The sequence below is a fragment of the Balaenoptera acutorostrata genome, chromosome 3 (genome assembly GCF_949987535.1).
Source record: "Balaenoptera acutorostrata chromosome 3, mBalAcu1.1, whole genome shotgun sequence".
NCBI lineage: Eukaryota > Metazoa > Chordata > Mammalia > Artiodactyla > Balaenopteridae > Balaenoptera > Balaenoptera acutorostrata.
In genome coordinates, this window is record NC_080066.1 from 38,705,804 (window position 1) to 38,723,486 (window position 17,683).

At 39.0% G+C, this 17,683-nt stretch overlaps 1 protein-coding gene across 1 annotated transcript in view; it reads right to left on the minus strand.

Annotated features, from left to right (window-relative positions):
* The window catches only part of WDR93 (WD repeat domain 93), a 42,945-nt gene that overhangs the window by 24,310 nt on the left and 952 nt on the right, over positions 1 to 17,683 (minus strand). Inside the window, exons 2-4 of the mRNA XM_057543752.1 lie at positions 9,117 to 9,433; positions 8,299 to 8,491; positions 6,378 to 6,442 (exon numbers count right to left, since the gene is read on the minus strand). Of these exons, the coding sequence (XP_057399735.1) occupies positions 6,378 to 6,442; positions 8,299 to 8,491; positions 9,117 to 9,419 (561 nt within the window). The 5' untranslated portion in view covers positions 9,420 to 9,433. The remainder of the gene's footprint in view (positions 1 to 6,377; positions 6,443 to 8,298; positions 8,492 to 9,116; positions 9,434 to 17,683) is intronic.

The following is a 17,683-nucleotide window of genomic DNA, read 5'->3' on the forward strand; positions in this document are numbered from 1 at the left end:
TATGGTGGTAAAGAATGTTCTAATTTCATTCTTTTACATGTAGCTGTCCAGTTTTCCTAGCACCACTTACTGAAGATACTGTCTTTCCTCCATTGTACAATCTTGCCTCCTTTATCATAGATTAATTGACCATACATGCATGGGTTTATTTCTGGGCTTTCTATCCTGTTCCACTGATCTATGTGTCTGTTTTTGTGCCAATACCTACTGTTTTGATTACTGTAGCTTTGTAGTATAAAGTCAGGAATTGTGATTCCTCCAGCTCTGTTCTTTCTCAAAATTGCTTTGACTATCTGGGGTCTTTTGTATTTCCATACAAATTTTAAAATTATTTGTTCTAGTTCTGTGAAAAATGCCACTGGTATTTTGATAGCGATTGCATTGAATCTGTAGACTGCCTTGGGTAGTATGGTCATTAAAAAAATATTTTTATTTATGTATTTTAATATCAATTTGTAGGTTATAGAAATTTCAAATGCACATGAAGACAAAAAATAGTATAATGAACCCCATGTATCCATTACTCAACTTCACCAGTTATCAATATATGACAAATCTTGTGTTATTATCTCCCAACTTCATTAAATATTTCTATTTAATTAATCCTAGTTCCTTAATACCACTTACTATCCAGTCTGTTTTCAAATTTCCTCAATTGTCTAATAAATACCTCTCTACAACTGGTTTGTTCAAATCAGAATTCATGTGTAACTGATTCACTTTGCTGTACACCTGAAACTAACACAACATTGTAAATCAACTATACTCCAATAAAAAAATTTTTTAAAAAGTCACTATCAAAACTGAGAAATCAGGATTCAAATGAAGTCCATGTATTGTACTGAGTTGGCCAAAAAGTTCATTCGGGTTCTTTTTGTAACGTCTTACGGAAAACCTAAATGAACTTTTTGGCCAACCCAATATTTAGTTAATTTATCTCTTAAGTCTCTTTTAATTTATAACTGTTACCCTATTTGTTTTTCTTTTCACCATTTTTTTGTTGAATAAACCAGGTCATTTGTCCTGTGGAATTTTTCACTTTCTGGATTGGACTGATTGCATCCCATGGCATTGTTTACATGTATTTCCTGTAAACCAGCAACCAGTTCTAGAGGTTTGATTAGATTTAGGCTCAATTAAAACAAAAGGCCAGAATACTCCACAGGTGTTTGGTGTCTCCCTCTGGCATCACATGAGGAGGCTCATAATAGCTAGCTGTTCTTTCTTTTAATAATGTTCATGGTGATCATTGACAACAGGTGTCATCCTGGCTCATCAAATATAAAGTCCCCCATCAGCACTGATGGTCATTACCTAGACCATTACTCTTCAAAATGGCTACAAAACTGATACCCCCCAATTCTATCATTCCTTCTGCATTTGTTAGAATTCTTCTATAAAGAAAATCTTTCCATTTTTCCATCATCAACTATTTGATTACCCTGAAATACAGCCTATATGGGAAAGTCAAGATAAATGCTTGATGCTCTCCCTAATCAGTTTTCAGAATACTGTTTGTACCGTAGCAACTTCCAGAGGTAATAATGATGTCCTTAAAAAATATATATGTAATGAATTAACTTTTTTTTTTAACACTTTTGGTGTGTTCTAATCCACCAACACTACTTTCTTTGTAATGTCCCTGTCAAGTTTGGATATCACAGTTTTGCTGGTCTCCTAAAATCAGTTGATGAGTATTCCCTGTATTGTTTTTAGAGAGATTTCTTTTTACATAAAATTTAAAAACAGTTAAAGGGACTTCCCTGGTGGCGCAGTGGTTAAGAACCCACCTGCCAATGCAGGGGACACGGGTTCGACCCCTGGTCTGGGAAGATCCCACATGTCGCAGAGCAACTAAGCCCGTGCGCCACAATTACTGAGCCTGCACTCTAGAGCCCACGAGCCACAACTACTGAAGCCTGCATGCCACAACTACTGAAGCCCACGCGCCTAGAGCCCGTGCTCCGCAACAAGAGAAGCCACTGCAATGAGAAGCCCGCACATTGCAACAAAGAGTAGCTCCCGCTTGCCGCAACTAGAGAAAGCCTGCATGCAGCAACAAAGACCCAACGCAGCCAAAAATTAATATATAAAATAAATAAATAAATAAATAAAAAGAATAAAGTACTTTGTTAAATAAAATAAATAAATAAAAAATAAAAACAGTTAAAGGCACAGATATTAAATGTACAACTTGATGGGTATGGACATATGTATACATCCATGTAACTAACACACAGTCAAGGTATAAGTTCCTTAGTGCCCTGTTTCAGTCAATTACACCTCTATAGGCAACCAACGTTCTGCTCTTCCTCACCAACATAGCTTAGTTTCAACTGTCCTTAAATTTCATGTAACTGGAATCATACAGGGCCTCTGCACCCCTTCTCCTTCAACAACATCACACTCCACGGTCTATCTCCTACACGGCAAAGGCACTTCCTGGGTTATTCTTTATGGCAGTCTGTTGTCCAAGTACATCTTCCTTGGTGTCCTTACTGGTGGTGAAACCATATCTGTTGTTCACAGGAACCATCTGACTGTTCCCCAAACCTTTGTTGCCATAACCTCCTTGTCCCCACCAGCAGGCGCAGCTTCTTGCATGGGTGGTGCAGGTGTGGGCAGTGTGGAGGGCTGTGGGCTGCTGGGTCTCCACCTCCTTGCTCAGGGTTGTGGTCATAGTGACTGGGGCCGGCTGTGACAGCTGTGGCTCCTCCTGGGGTGTGAGGGCCACTAGGCAGGGCGGCGGTGGGGTTTCTCAGAGCTCTCTGGGGTCCGCTCTCTGCCCCTGATACTGATCAAACTCTAATAGCATCTTTTATTTTTTAAAAATTAATTAATTAATTTTGGCTGTGTTGGGTCTTCCTTGCTGCACGCGGGCTTTCTCTAGTTGCAGCGAGCGGGAGCTACTCTTTGTTGGTGTGCGTGGGCTTCTCATTGCAGTGGCTTCTCTTGTTGAGGATCATGGGCTCTAGGCGCATGGGCTTCAGTAGTTGTGGCATGCAGGCTCAGTATTTGTGGCACACAGGCTTAGTTGCTCCGTGGCATGTGGGATCTTCCTGGACCAGGGCTCAAACCCGTGTCCCCTGCATTGGCAGACGGATTCTTAACCACTGTGCCATCAGGGAAGTCCCTAATAGCATCTTTTGACGAGCATAAGTTTTAAATTTTTTAGCAGCTTTATTAGGGATGTGATAACATAATAAACTGCATGTTTAAAGTGTACAATTTGATTAGTTTAGACATGTATATCCCTTGAAACCAGCACCACAGTCAAGAAAGTGGACATATCCATCACTGCCAAAAGTTTCCTCCTGCCCCTTTGTAAGCTTTCCCTCCACCCCTCTCCCAACTCACCCCAGGCAAAAACTGGTGTTTCCTGTCACTAGATTAGTTTGTATTTTCTAGAATTGTACATAAATGCAATCGTACAGTGTGTATGTATGCTTTTTTGTTTCTCTTCTTTCACTCAGCCTGTTTATTCTGAGATGTAGCCATGTTGTTATGTGCACCCCTTTTTACTGCTGAGCAGTATGTACCACGATTTGCTTTTCCATTCACCTGTTGATGGGTGTTGAGTGGTTTCTGGATTCTGGCTATTACAAAGAAAGCTGCTGTGAACATTCATGTACATGTCTTTGTATGGAGATATGCTTTCATTTCTCCTGGGTAAATGTCTAGGAGTGGAATGGCCACATCATATGGTAGGTGTGTTTAACTTTTTTAAAAAACTGCCAAAGTGGTTGTGGCGCTATGTTTTACCACCAGCAGTGAATGAGAGTTCCAGCTGTTCCATAGCTCTGCCAACACTTGGTGTGGTCAGTCTTTTCAATTTTAGGCATTCTAATACATGTGCAGTGATAGCTCATGTCTTTAATTTGCATTTCCCTAATGACTAATGATGGTGAACATCTTATTTACCCTCTCTCTATATTCTTTAGTAAACTGTCCTTTTTTCCCCAAGACATTTGCTCATTTTAAAAAACTGGGTTGTTTTCTTACTTTTGAGTTTTGAGTTTTGAGAGTTCTTCATATGTTCTGGATACAAGTCCTTTATCAGATATGTGACTTGCAATTATTTGCTCCCAGTCTATGACTTGCTTTTTTATTCTTTTAACAATGTCTTTTGCAAAACAGAAGGTTTTAGGGTTTTTTTAAAAAAATAAATTTATTTATTTTATTTATTTATTTTTGGCTGTGTGGGGTCTTTGTTGCTGTGTGTGGGCTTTCTCTAGTTGCGGTGAGTGTGGGCTACTCTTCGTTGAGGTGCGCAGGCTTCTCATTGAGGTGGATTCTCGTTGTGGAGCACGGGCTCTAGGCATGGGACTTCAGTAGTTGCAGCACGCAGGCTCAGTAGTTGTGGCTCACGACTCTAGAGCGCAGGCTCAGTAGTTGTGGCGCACCGGCTTAGTTGCTCCGCGGCATGCGGGATCTTCCTGGACCAGGGGTCAAACCTGTGTCCCCTGCATTGGCAGGTGGGTTCTTAACCACTGTGCCACCAGGGAAGCCCAGAAGGTTTTAGTTTTGATGAAGTCTAATCTATCAATTTTTTTCTTGTATGGAATATGGTTTTGGTGTTGTAGTTAAAAAATCTTTGCCTAACTCAAGGTCACGAAGACTTCCTCCTATGTTTTCTTCTAGAGGTTTTTTTTTTTTAATTATTAGCACTTTAATTATTATTTATTTATTTATTTATTTGGCTGTGTTGGGTCTTCGTTTCTTGTGCGAGGGCTTCCCCTAGCTGCAGCAAGCGGGGGCCACTCTTCATCGCGGTGCGTGGGCCTCTCACTGTCCCAGCCTCTCTTGTTGCAGAGCACAGGCTCCAGACGTGCAGGCTCATGGGCCTAGTTGCTCCGCGGCATGTGGGATCTTCCCAGACCAGGGCTCGAACCCGTGTCCCCTGCATTAGTAGGCAGATTCTCAACCACTGCGCCACCAGGGAAACCCTAGAGGTTTTATAGTTTTAGATTTTTCATATAGATATATGACCATTTTGAGTTAATTTTTGTATATGGCATGAGGAATTAAAAGTATCTAATTTCGATGAAGTCCAATTTTAGTTGTTTTCTTTTATGGATAGTGCCTTTTATGTCCTAAGAAATCTTTGCCTGCCCCAAGGTTGCAAAAAACATTTCCTGTGTTTTCTTCAAAAAGGATAATGTTTTTAGCCTTTACATTTAGGTCTATAATCCATCTCAAATTAATTTTTATATATGATGTGAGGTAGGGTTGAGGTTCATTTTCCCCCATTTGTTTATCCAGCATTCCAGCATCATTTGTTGAAAATACTTTCTTTTTCCCACTGAATTGCTTTCGTGCCCATCAATAGCATTTTTTATAAAACAAACTACAATTAAAAATATACTCTGAGCAGGGCTTCCTTGGTGGCGCAGTGGTTGAGAATCTGCCTGCCGGTGCAGGGGACACGGGTTCGAGCCCTGGTCTGGGAGGGTCCCACATGCTGCGGAGCAGCTGCGCCCGTGAGCCACAACTACTGAGCCTGCGCGTCTGAAGCCTGTGCTCCGCAACAAGAGAGGCCGCGACGGTGAGAGGCCCGCGCACCGCGATGAAGAGTGGCCCCCGCTCGCCGCAACTAGAGAAAGCCCTCGCACAGAAACGAAGACCCAACACATCCAAATAAAGAAATAAATAAAAATAAATTTAAAAAAAATATATACTCTGAGCAATACAGCCTCTTTTTTGGATTAATTAATTAAAAAAAAAAAAGAACCTATAGTATGCAGGCAATGTACTAGGAACAAGAAATATACGGTGAATAAGCCATGTCCTCTGCCCTCAAGGAACTTACATCCAGGAGAAGAAGCAGTCATATAAACAAATAAGTGTGGAGGGTAGAGAAAACACTGATAGAAATTCTTTCCTATATGGTGGTGGCACAGAGGAGGGAGGGATCAACTTCTCTTGGGTATATCAGGGAAAGCATCTCAGAGGAGGGGATATTTGAGCTGGTCTTGAAGAATGAGAGAAATTTAAGAGGTACACACAGTAGGTAGGGAGACAAGAAGAGCCTTCTATGCAAAGGGAACAGCATGGACAAGGGAACAGGATGTGAAGCAGCCTGGAAAATTTAGGGACTTGTAAGTAGTTATTAGACATGTTGGTCTGGTGCTCAATCTGGACCGGAGTTCCTTAGTAATTTTCTTCTCTTGACAACCGGGAAAATGAATCCAAGGCATTCAGTATGTACCCTCTGATGGTGAGGGATCTTTTAATTGGATATTTTGGAGGAGGCTCTCTGGCCAGGGAGGCCTCTATTTCTTTCTACTCTAGGATGGCTGTCATTGCCTCCATGTTAAAAGTAAACTTGATTTGCTACAGCTTTTGGCCCAGCTACAGATGAAAGAACATGAGCTTACCGCTTCATTGATGGCTTTGATGAGGTAAAGACCATCCTTATAAAAATAAAATAGTCTAATGATACCTGAAACAGAAAAATAAGTAAGAATGAAAGACAGGCAGGTGAACCGAAGAAAAGTTGAAATTTTATATTTGACTTTCTGAGATATCATGATAAACTCATGCATTATTAGGCTTCCTCCCCGGCTCCTCCACTGCCCATGATCATCTTGGACTCCTTGCCTTCTTCCACCCCTCACTTGAAATGTTCAAGTTATTCTCCCTCTTGGGTCATCTCGGTCTACACTGGCCCTACCCTCTTCTTCTAGAATCCTCTTGTAAGCACTTCGGTCACACCAATCCACACGTGATTTCTATTCATCTGTTTTAGCACATCATCCCATAGTGTTTCACATTGTTATCCAACTGCTTCCTGTGAGTGTTTTTTATTCCTCGAGTGAGTTCACAGATTCTCTGAGGGAAAGGATCACATCTTACTCTTCTATGTGCCTCATTTCTCACAGCCCAACAAGCTCCTCATGCAGTTAATTTTGTTGATACAATAAGTAATTTTGTCATTCTCATTCTCATTTAACCTAAGGGCTCTAGTATGTGATCATCATCCACCATGACTTCTTGCCTCTTTCTCTAGGTGCCTCCCAGACACTCATAACCTGCCCCTACAGCCATAATACCGACCTTGCAGAGGTATCTGGATCACTGTGGGTGAAAGTCTAACTCAACCCAATAAACATTCATGGGATATCTGCTCCATGACCACAGATGTGCTAGGGGCAACCAAGGCAGTCTCTGCCCTCAAATTCATCACATTGAGAATCACACAGACAGGAAACTAACTAGATATAATGCAGTGTGATAAATGCAGTCCTATCTTTACACCAAACTCCTCCTGAGTATCAACATTCCCACTCCAGGTGCCTCAAATATGTGCATGCTCAAATGGAATTTCTCAACTCACAGACCCCTGAAATCTTATTCTCCTAAAATTGCTTATCAAGCAATGGTATCATCATCCACCCCATTATCTAAGGAGGAAAGGAGTCATTTTTCTTCACTTACCCTCACATACCGCCCTACTCCCTGACCCCATACATATATTCCATCACTCACCAAGTTTTTCCACTATATTTTCCTTTTCATTTTTTTAAGCTTTTTATTTTGAACTAATTTTAGACTTAGAGAAAAATTGCAAAAACAGTACAAAGAGTTCCCTTATAATCCCTCACCTCATTTCCCCTAATGTTAACATCTTACAGAACTATAGTACAATTTTCTTTTCATTTTAACAGCCCCTGCCTTGGTTCAGACCTTCCTAATTTCTCTCCTAAATGAATGTACTAGCTCTTCCTAGTCTCTCTACCTTTCCATTTGACTTTTGCAAACTCCTATCAGGGTGCTCTTCTTAACATGCCAGTTGGGTCAGGTCACTCTCCTGCAGACACGCATCTTCCAGGACACTGTCCATAGTTCTCTATACTATGGTCCCCATGCCTGGGTCATCCTCAGGCTGAGGAAGAAAAGCAAACCTGGCTTAAATGAGCAGCAGGATTGCTGAGTGCTGGAAAGGATGTGGACTCTGGGCCCACACTGCCTGGTTCAAATCCTGCCTGTGCCACTTACTTTCTGCATTACCTCAAGTAGGTTATTTAACCTCCATGCCTCAGTTGCCTCTTCTGAAAAACAAGAATAATAAACTGTATTTACCTACTAAGGCTGTTGTGATGGTGAAATGGGCCAACGTGTGAAATGTTAGAATAGTGCCTGGCACACCATACTGTCCTGCAGATGTTAGTTAATACTACATGACCAGGGAGAACTCTCCAGGTCTGGCCCCTCCCATGCCTGGAAAGGAGATTAAGTTGAACAACAGTCTACAGGTACCTATAAATTAGGCTAAAAAGGAAGATGAAGAACATGTACCCATTTCATCCACAGAAGCAATAAGTATTTCACTCCCCAAATCTGTGGCCCAGATGGAAGTGACATCAACCTTAAGTTTCTCCCAAACATATATTCGTTTAGCATTGTACAGATTATAGATGGAGAATCCTTTGGTTCCTCCAATAAACACATAGTCTTGGGAAATAGCCATACAATTTGGCATTTTGTTGAGCTGGGAAAAGAAAAACATAGAAAAAAGGAATGATTTTTTCAGTTATCGCCATCTGCAAGTAATATGAGCTAACTTTTCAAAGAGGGAAGCAGGTCCCTCCTAGTTATAGTATCATGTCCAAACACAGTGCCCATTTAAATATCTTGCCCAAACATCAAGAAAGTCATAGCATTCTACTCTTAGGGGAAAGGGGCCAGAGAAAACAAAGAAGTTGAGAATAAATGCTCATTCACAACACTAAGCGTGACCACAGGCCCTGTGGTGAGTGGACCAGTGGCCCCATTCCCTTCACTTTATTCATCTACAACACTGGTAAGAACTATAACTGACACACTGGCAGATTTTCAACCATCAAGCAAGGGAGTGATTAATACACTCTGAAAGATTTTTAAATAACAATAGGATGTAAAAGATACATCTGTATAATCTTCAATTAACCAGAACACCCATTTTCCCAGGCAATTACTAGATCTATTTTAATCAACACCAGCATGCCTATAATCTTTCAAAAATGCACTGTCCTATTGAATGAAGGTTCCTGGTAGTAATTCCTTCCCTGGATCAGGTGTTATCATTTATTAACACTCAATTCAGAAACAAGGCCACCTTGTCAGCCGCTCCATACCTTGCTTTCTAGAAGTGGAGGGTAGATGGTGGGCTGGATGCAGCTGAGCTCAGCTTTCCTCGATGCTTCCCTCTCCTCAATAATTTCCCACGAGTGGTCAAACAGAAAGTTCACTAGCTTGTTGATCATTCGATAAGGCTGAGGTAGGGAATCCTGCTCTTGATCTGGACCCTTGAAGACCCAGTCCTCTTCATCGTCCTTAGACCAGTCCTCCTCTGTAGGGGACGGCACCTCCAGTGTCCCCTTTCGTGTAATAGTGGGCAGCTTCAGCTTCTGGGCTTGACTTCCTTTGGGAGATGTCATCACAGAAGGTGGTGCTGGAAACATCTATGAAATTCTGAAAAACTGATCAAGGAAGTAAGCCAAGGTACTTTCAGAAAAAGGGGAAGTTATCATAAGACAGCCCATCATCCTCCTTAGCATATTAGCCTATGGGAACGATTTATTCTAGAGATTGGCATCTTCCTTATTGCCACATTTCTAAGATATGCTCTTCATATTAATAAGGGTATTAGCAGAGACAGGTATTGACTATTCACATCTTCCAGACCAGCTCAAGACGATGTGCCCTATGACAAAAGGAAAGGAATTTGGCACCCTGTTGCCTTTCTTCACCTCCTGATAAGACAGTGGCTGTCTTTCTGTCCCAAATAGAATACACCCTTTCTCCTACAACTTGTGCCTTCTCCTGGCTCTTCCCTCTCTGCAAGTGGTTGTGCTGAAGCTAGCTGGGTAGGGAGCAACAACTTCTCCAGTTCCTTTTCCCTCCCCTCCAATCAGATGCAGCTCAAGCATTATCCAATCCTTGCTGTCCAATTTGTTCCTTCCTCTCTACTCCCCCTGCTCCCATCCAGGAGCTCTGTAGGCACAGTGCCCAGAGCCTGTGAGATTTTTCAAGGGCCTGCAGAAATGTTTGAGACTTGAAAAAATACTGACTAAAAAAAACCCCCCACAAAATCAAAATAATTAAATTAAATATTTACAAAAATATTTACAACTTATCAACTCCACTCTGTGTGTGCATAATGTTTAAGTCTGTAAGAAAAGAACAAGCAACCTATACTTTATAAAACTCAAAACTGTACAAATTATAAAAAGATTTTCAAATGTTACAGTTTAAAAAAGGCATTTAATGTGGAACATGGGGTACATTTTAAGATCCTTAGTAGGTAGTGGCATAGGGTCTTACACTGTCGGAGTACCCTGGGGCCATGGAAGTCTTATAAAGGCCCTGCTGCCATCATCTTTTCTCACCTGCTAGAGTACATTTGTGATGTTTCCAGTGCAAAGGGAGGAGAGACTATCTGGGTCTGAGTCTGAAAAGAAAGAATCACCTGAAATCATCAGTGGGAACAGTAAGCTGAGCACACACAGGGCCAGGAATAATGCCTGTTTCCATCAATGAGAATGGAAAACCTCATAATTCACAAATATTGGGTTAGAGTGCTCCGAAGAGCATAGCCAAGTAGTGGGAAAAATTAACTCTAGAATAAACGCTGCTCTAGTATTGCCCACCAAATCTTGGAAGTCGGAAGATCAAACTTACCACGTAACTTAACTACATACCAGAACAAACTCAAGAATATTTATAGGAATACAAATATGAAACCGAGCCCCCCTAAAACCAAGTTCCCTTACTGAGTTTGTGATTAATCTATCCAAAACTTTATTCCCTTGCTTGTCTCCTCTGACCTCAATCCCTTTCTTGTCTTCTCTGACCTCAATCTTGTGCTAATTGGACACTAATAAACCAGAACAGATGACTAAGATTGCAGTTGTTGACAACATCGTAAATGTACTAAAATTGCTGTTATAGATATCATCATTAACATATAAACTCAGCTTGTTTCTCTAGGGCAAGATGAACTCACAGACCCCCGAGCCATGGACCACCTGGCCAGAGAATCATAAACCAGAGACATCCTGACTCCCGAAACCCTGATTAAGAAATGTCACAAGATGATGATTAAACCCAGTTTCCTTGTTCTTCCCCTTTAAAATATCCCTATCTCAAAAACTACTCCCTTGCTTGGTACCCTGCAATAAACCCTTACTTTGCTGCAAACACCCGCTGTCAGAGTTTGACTTTCTGCGCCACCGGCACATAAGCCCTTGCTTGGTTACAAAAATATCCAGCATCCAATGAAGTAAAATTCACAATGTCTAACATCCAATTAAAAAAATTACCTCAAATGCAGAAAGGCAAGAAGACACAAGCCATAATAAAAACTCAATCAATTGAAGCTGACTCATAATCAACACAGAACATTAGAATTAGCAGATATATAATTCTAGTATATATCTAGATTAGTATATTCCACATGTTCAAAAATCAAGAGGAAATGCTGAACATGTTACGTAGAGATGTGGAAGATGTTTAAAAAAAAACCCCAAACTGAACTTTTAAGGATGAACACTATTGATATAATGTCTGCAATGAAAATATACACTGGATTAGATTAATAATAAGATTTCAGAGCAAAACAGATTAGATGGGCCAAAAAAAAGAATAGTGAATTTGAAAACATAGCGATAGAAACAAAATGAAAGAAAGAGAAAAATTTTTTGAAAAAAAATGAAGACAGTGAGGTGTAGGATAACTTGAAGTAGCCTAGTATAAGTGTGATTGAAATCCCCAAAGGAGGGAAGAGACCAAAAAAAGCTGTAGAAATAATGAACAAAAATTTTCAAATTTTGATGAAAACTATAAACCAACAGATTTAAGAAGAAAAATCCTAGCAAATTAAACATGAAGCAATTTATACCAAGGCACATCATGATCAAACTGCTCAAAACTAGTGATAAAGACAAAATCTGAAATGCAGCCAGAGATAGAAAGGCATGCATAGAGGAACAAAGTAAAGGACAAGAGATTTCCTGAAGGAAAAAGCAGAAGCGAGAAGACAGTGAAGCAACATCTTAAAAGTACTGACAGCAAAAAATTTGTCAATTAAGAATTCCAGGGGCTTCCCTGGTGGCGCAGTGGTTGAGAATCTGCCTGCTAATGCAGGGGACACGGGTTCGAGCCCTGGTCTGGGAAGATCCCACATGCCGCGGAGCAGCTGGGCCCGTGAGCCACAGCTACTGAGCTTGCGCGTCTGGAGCCTGTGCCCCGCAACGGGAGGGGCCGCGATAAGTGAAAGGCCCGCGCACCGCGATGAAGAGCGGTCCCCGCACCGCAATGAAGAGTGGCCCCCGCTTGCCGCAACTGGAGAAAGCCCTCGCACGAACCGAAGACCCAACACAGCCAAAAATAAAATAAATAAATAAATAAAGTAGCTATAAAATTAAAAAAAAAAAAAAGTTTAAATATTAAAAAAAAAAAAAAAAAAAAAAGAATTCCAGGCCAAAAAGCATATCTTTCAATAAATGAAGGTGAAGGAATTCCCTGGCGGTCCAGTGGTTAGGACTCTGTGCTTTCATTGCCGAGGGCCCGGGTTCAATCCCTGGTTGGGGAACTAAGATCCTGCAAGCCGCGAGGCCAAACAAACAAACAAACACAAATAAATAAATAAATGAAGCTGAAATAAAGAATATTTAAACATACAAAACCTGAAAGAATTCATCAGCAGCAGACCAGCATTATAAGAAATAATGTTAAAGGAAGGCCTTCAGGCAGAAGAAAAATGGCATCAGAGAGAAATGTGAATCTACACAAAGGAATGAAAAGCACTGGATGATAGCTGTGTAGGTAAATATAAAAGACTTTCTCTTACTATTTAAATTCCTTTAAAAGATATCTAAAATGTTTAAACAAAAATAATAATGTAGTGTGGGGTTAATAACATATGTAGAAGAAAAATATATGACAATAATAGTACAAAGGCTAGGAGGGGAGAAACAGAAGTATACCGATATCACTTGAAGATAGACTATGATAAGTTAAAGATGCATACTATAAACCCTAAAGCAACCGCTAAAGTAATAAAACAAAGAGTTATAGCTAATAAGCCAACAAAAGAGGAAAAATGGAGTCATAAAAATACTCAATTAAAAATGTAAAAAAGAGGAAAAAGGGCAAAAACTGATGAGACAAATAGGAAACCCTAACCATATCAAATGTAAATAGTCTAAAGACTCCAATCAAAAAACAGAAATTGTCAGATTAGATAAAGGAGAAAGACTCATATATGCTGCCCACCAAAAATCCACTGTAAATGTAAAGACACGTACAGGTTAAAATTAAAAGAGTAGAAATAGATGTACCACACTAACACTAAAGAAAGCTGGAGTGGCTATATTAATATCATATGTAGAACATTTCAGAGCAAAGAATATTACCTGGGATAAAGAGGTATGTTTCATAATAATAAAAGGGTTGATTCATCAAGAAGACATAACAGTCCTAAATGTTAATGAACGTAATAACAGAGCTTTGAAATCCATGAAGCAAAACTGATAGAATTTCAATGAGAAATAGACAAATGCACAATTATAGTCAGAGATTTCAATACCCTCTCTCAATAATTTATAGACCATGTAGACAAAGAAATCAGCAAGGATACAGAAAACTTGAACACTATTAACGAATTTGATCTGACTGACAATTGTAGAACACTCTACCCAACGACAGCAGGATACAAATTCTTTTTTAAGTACACTTGAAACATTTATCAAGAAAAATCATATTCTGGGCCATAAACAAGTCTTAATAAATTTGTAAGTACTCAAGTCATACAAATTATGTTCTCTGATCATACAGAAATTATTTTAGAAATCAATAACAGATATTTAGAAGTATACAAAACCTCAAAATATTAGAAAATATTTCTTAATAACTTACCAATCACTACTACATACCTACTACAATGGCTCAAATTTTTAAAAAAATATTAACAGTATGAAATACTTGTGAAGATGCAGAGCAATCGGACTGTCATACATGGATGGCTGTTAGGAATGCAAAGTGATACCACCACTCTGGAAAAGGGTTTGACAGTGTCTTATAAAGTTGAACATATATTAATCATATGACCCAGCAATACCACCCCTGAGTATCTACTCTAAGATTATGAAAACTTGTGGGCACAAAAACGCCTGTACACAAAGTGTTTATAGCAGTTCTATTTATAATTACCCCAAACAGGAAACAATCCAAATGTCCTTCACCAGGTGAATAGACAAACCAACTGTGTTATATCCACATAATGGAATACCACTCAGTAATAAAAAGGGGAGAACTACTGATACTTACAAAAACATGGATGAATCTCAAAGGCATTATGCTGAATAAAAGAAACCAGTCTAAAAATTTATGTGCAGTGATTCCATTTATAAGGCATTCTTGAAAATCAAAATGAGTAATGGAGAACAGATCAGTGGTTGGCAGGAGTTATAAGTGGAGGGATGATGTTATTTAATGTTATTTAAAAAGGACAGCATGAGGGAATTTTTTTGGGTGGTGTGGGACTGTTTTATCCAGACTGGAAAGAACTATGTAAAGCTGTCTTTATTTATAATCAGACAATATGATTATCTATAGAGAAAACCTGATGTAATCTTTTTTAAAAAATCTACTAGAACTAATAAATGAGGTTAGCAAGTTTGCAGGATAAAAGTTCAATATACAAAAACCTCTTATATTTCTACATACTGACAACAAGCAATAAAAAATTGAAATTAAAAATGCTATTTATTATACTATTTATAATAGTATAAAAATATGAAATACTTAAGGTTAAATTTGACAAAAGATGTACAAGGCCTGTACCCTGAAAGCTGTAAAATACCGCTAAGAGAAGACCTAAATAAATGGAGAGAGAGAGAGACCTTACTCATGGGTTTTAAGATTCAACTTTTTTAGGATGTCAATTCTCCCCAAATTGATTTATAAAATCAAAGCAATCCCTATGATAATCCCAGTTGGCATTTCTTTTTTAGAAATTAAGAAGCTGATGTTATACTTCATATGAAAATGCAAAGTACCTAGAATAGCCAAGATAACTTAGAAAAAGAAAGAATTAGAGGACCATCACTACCTACTTCAAGACTTATAAAGCCAGAGTAATCAAGACAGTGTGGTATCGGCATCAAAAAAGACAAAAAGACAACAAATAACAAGTATTGGCGAGGATGTGGAGAAAAGGGAACCCTCATGCACTGTTGGTGGGAATGTAAATTGGTGAAGTCACTACAGAAAATAGTATGGAAGTTCCTCAAAAAATTAAAAATAGAACTACCATATGATCCAGTAATTCCACTTCTGGATATTTTCCCAAAGAAAACAAAACAAAACAAAAACTATTTTGAAAAGATATATGCACCCTATGTTCATTGCAGCATTATTCACATGAATAATGTGTATATCACATTATTCATCATTAGCCAAGATATGGAAGCAACCTAAGTCCCCACCGATAGATGAATGGATAAAGAAGATGTGATATACACAATGGAACATTAGCCATAAAAAAGAAAAAAACCTTGCCATTTGCAACAGCAGGTATGAACCTAGAGGGTACTATGCTAAGTGAAGTAAGTCAGACAGAGAAAGACAAATACTGTGTGATTTCACTTATATGTGGAATCTAAAAAACAAGACAAGTGAACAAACAAAACAAAAAAAACCAAAAAAAGAGTCATAGATACAGAGAACAAACAGGTGGTTGCCAGAAGGGACGGTGGTGGGAGGATAAGTGAAATAGGTAAGGGAAATGAAGAGGTACCAACAAAAAAAAAAAGACAAATAGATCAATGAAACTGAATAGAGAATACAGAATTAGACCCACACAGATATGGACAGTTTATTTTTGACAAAGGTACAAAGATAATTCAGTGGAAAAAGGATAATCCTTTCAATAAATAATGCTGCCTCAGTTAGATATCCATATGGGAAAAAAAGAACTCCAATCCATATCTTGCACTATATACAGAAATTAATTCAAAGTAGATCACAGGCCTAAAAATAAAACTTAAAACTATAAAACTTCTAGAAGAAAACTCAGGAGAAAACCTTTGCAATCTTCAGTTAGACAAAGATTCCTTAGATACGACATTAAAGCACAATCTATAAGAACAAATTGATCATTTAAACCTTTCAAAAATAAACTTATGCTCTTCAAAAGACACTTAAGAGAATAAAAGGTAGCCCAAAGACTGGGAGAAAATATTTGTAGGTCATATATATGATAAAGTGCTTGTGTTCAGAATATTTTGAAAACTCTTAAAACTCAGTAATAAGAAAATGACACAATTTTTAAAAATGGAAAAAAGATTTGCATTGACACTTAACCAAAGAAGATACACATAAGGCAAACAGGCATATTAAAAGATGTTCAACATGGTTAATTGTCAGAGAAATGCAAATTATAATTACACATGTATTAGAAAGCCTGAAGTTAGAAAGATAGACCATAACAAGTGTTGTCGAGGATGAGGAGAAGCTGGAACTCTTCCACCTGCTGCTGGGAAAGTAAAATAGTACAGTGTAGAAAACAGTTTAGCAATTTCTTAAAAAGTTAAGTTTACACCTACCACAATAGCCAGTCATTCTACTCCTAGGTGTGATATAAGGGAACTGAAATCGTATGTCCATACATAGCCTTGTAAATGAACATTCATTACAGCTCTACTTGTAGGAGCTCCAAACTGGAAACAACCCAAATGTTTATCGTAGGTGAATAGATAAACTCCTACATATTCACATCGCATATTCAGTGGGAACACGAAATAGTAGAGTCACTTTGGAAAACAGCTTGGCAGTTTCTTACAAAGCTGAATATACACTTAACATGATTCAGCAATCCCATTCCTACATATTTATGCAAGAAAAATTAAAACATGTTTCATATGAAAATCTGTGCTTAAACATTTATAGCAGCTTTATAATTGCCTCAAACTGGAAACAACACAAATGTATTTCAGTGGATAAAGAGATAACAAAGTATGGTACACCCATACAATGGAATACCACTCAGCAATAAAAATGTACAAACTACTGACATACACAACATAGATGAAACTCAAATGCATTATGCTAAGTGAAAGAAATCAGAAAATGCTACATACTAAATGATTCAATTTATGATACAGTGGAAAAGGCAGAATTGTAGGTATAGAAAACAAACTATATAAATCTGTGTTAAGGAGCACCCTGTGCTCATCTCTATCATCTAATGCATCACTGTGTTGTACTTTCCCATTTTTCTTCTGTCCCTCTTTTATCTATTGCCTTAGGCCTAGAGCTTAGCACTGTGGTTGGTACAGTGCTAGCACTGAAATTCTTATTGCTTGCAGTATTGCCCTGCTCTGGGACATGAATTAAGAGAATACTTCTGGCTCTCCTCCAGGCACTCCCCTCTGCAAAGGATGAGTAATTCGTGGGGTAAAGAGGCTATCCCCACCCAAAGCCTAGACTGCTCCTCTTCTGGAGTCTAGACCATGTTCAGGGTACCTGTACCCCTGGAATTTACTGCCCAAACGATGCCAGGTTCTGCATGAGCCTCTTTCCCAGCTTTCTCTGGAGGGCAGAGAAATGGGTGCTAATATGGGCACCCCTAGACCTGAAAGGTGGACAAGCCATGGCGCTTTGCAGGATAATGGGCAGAACTTGCATGTGGCCTGGAGTA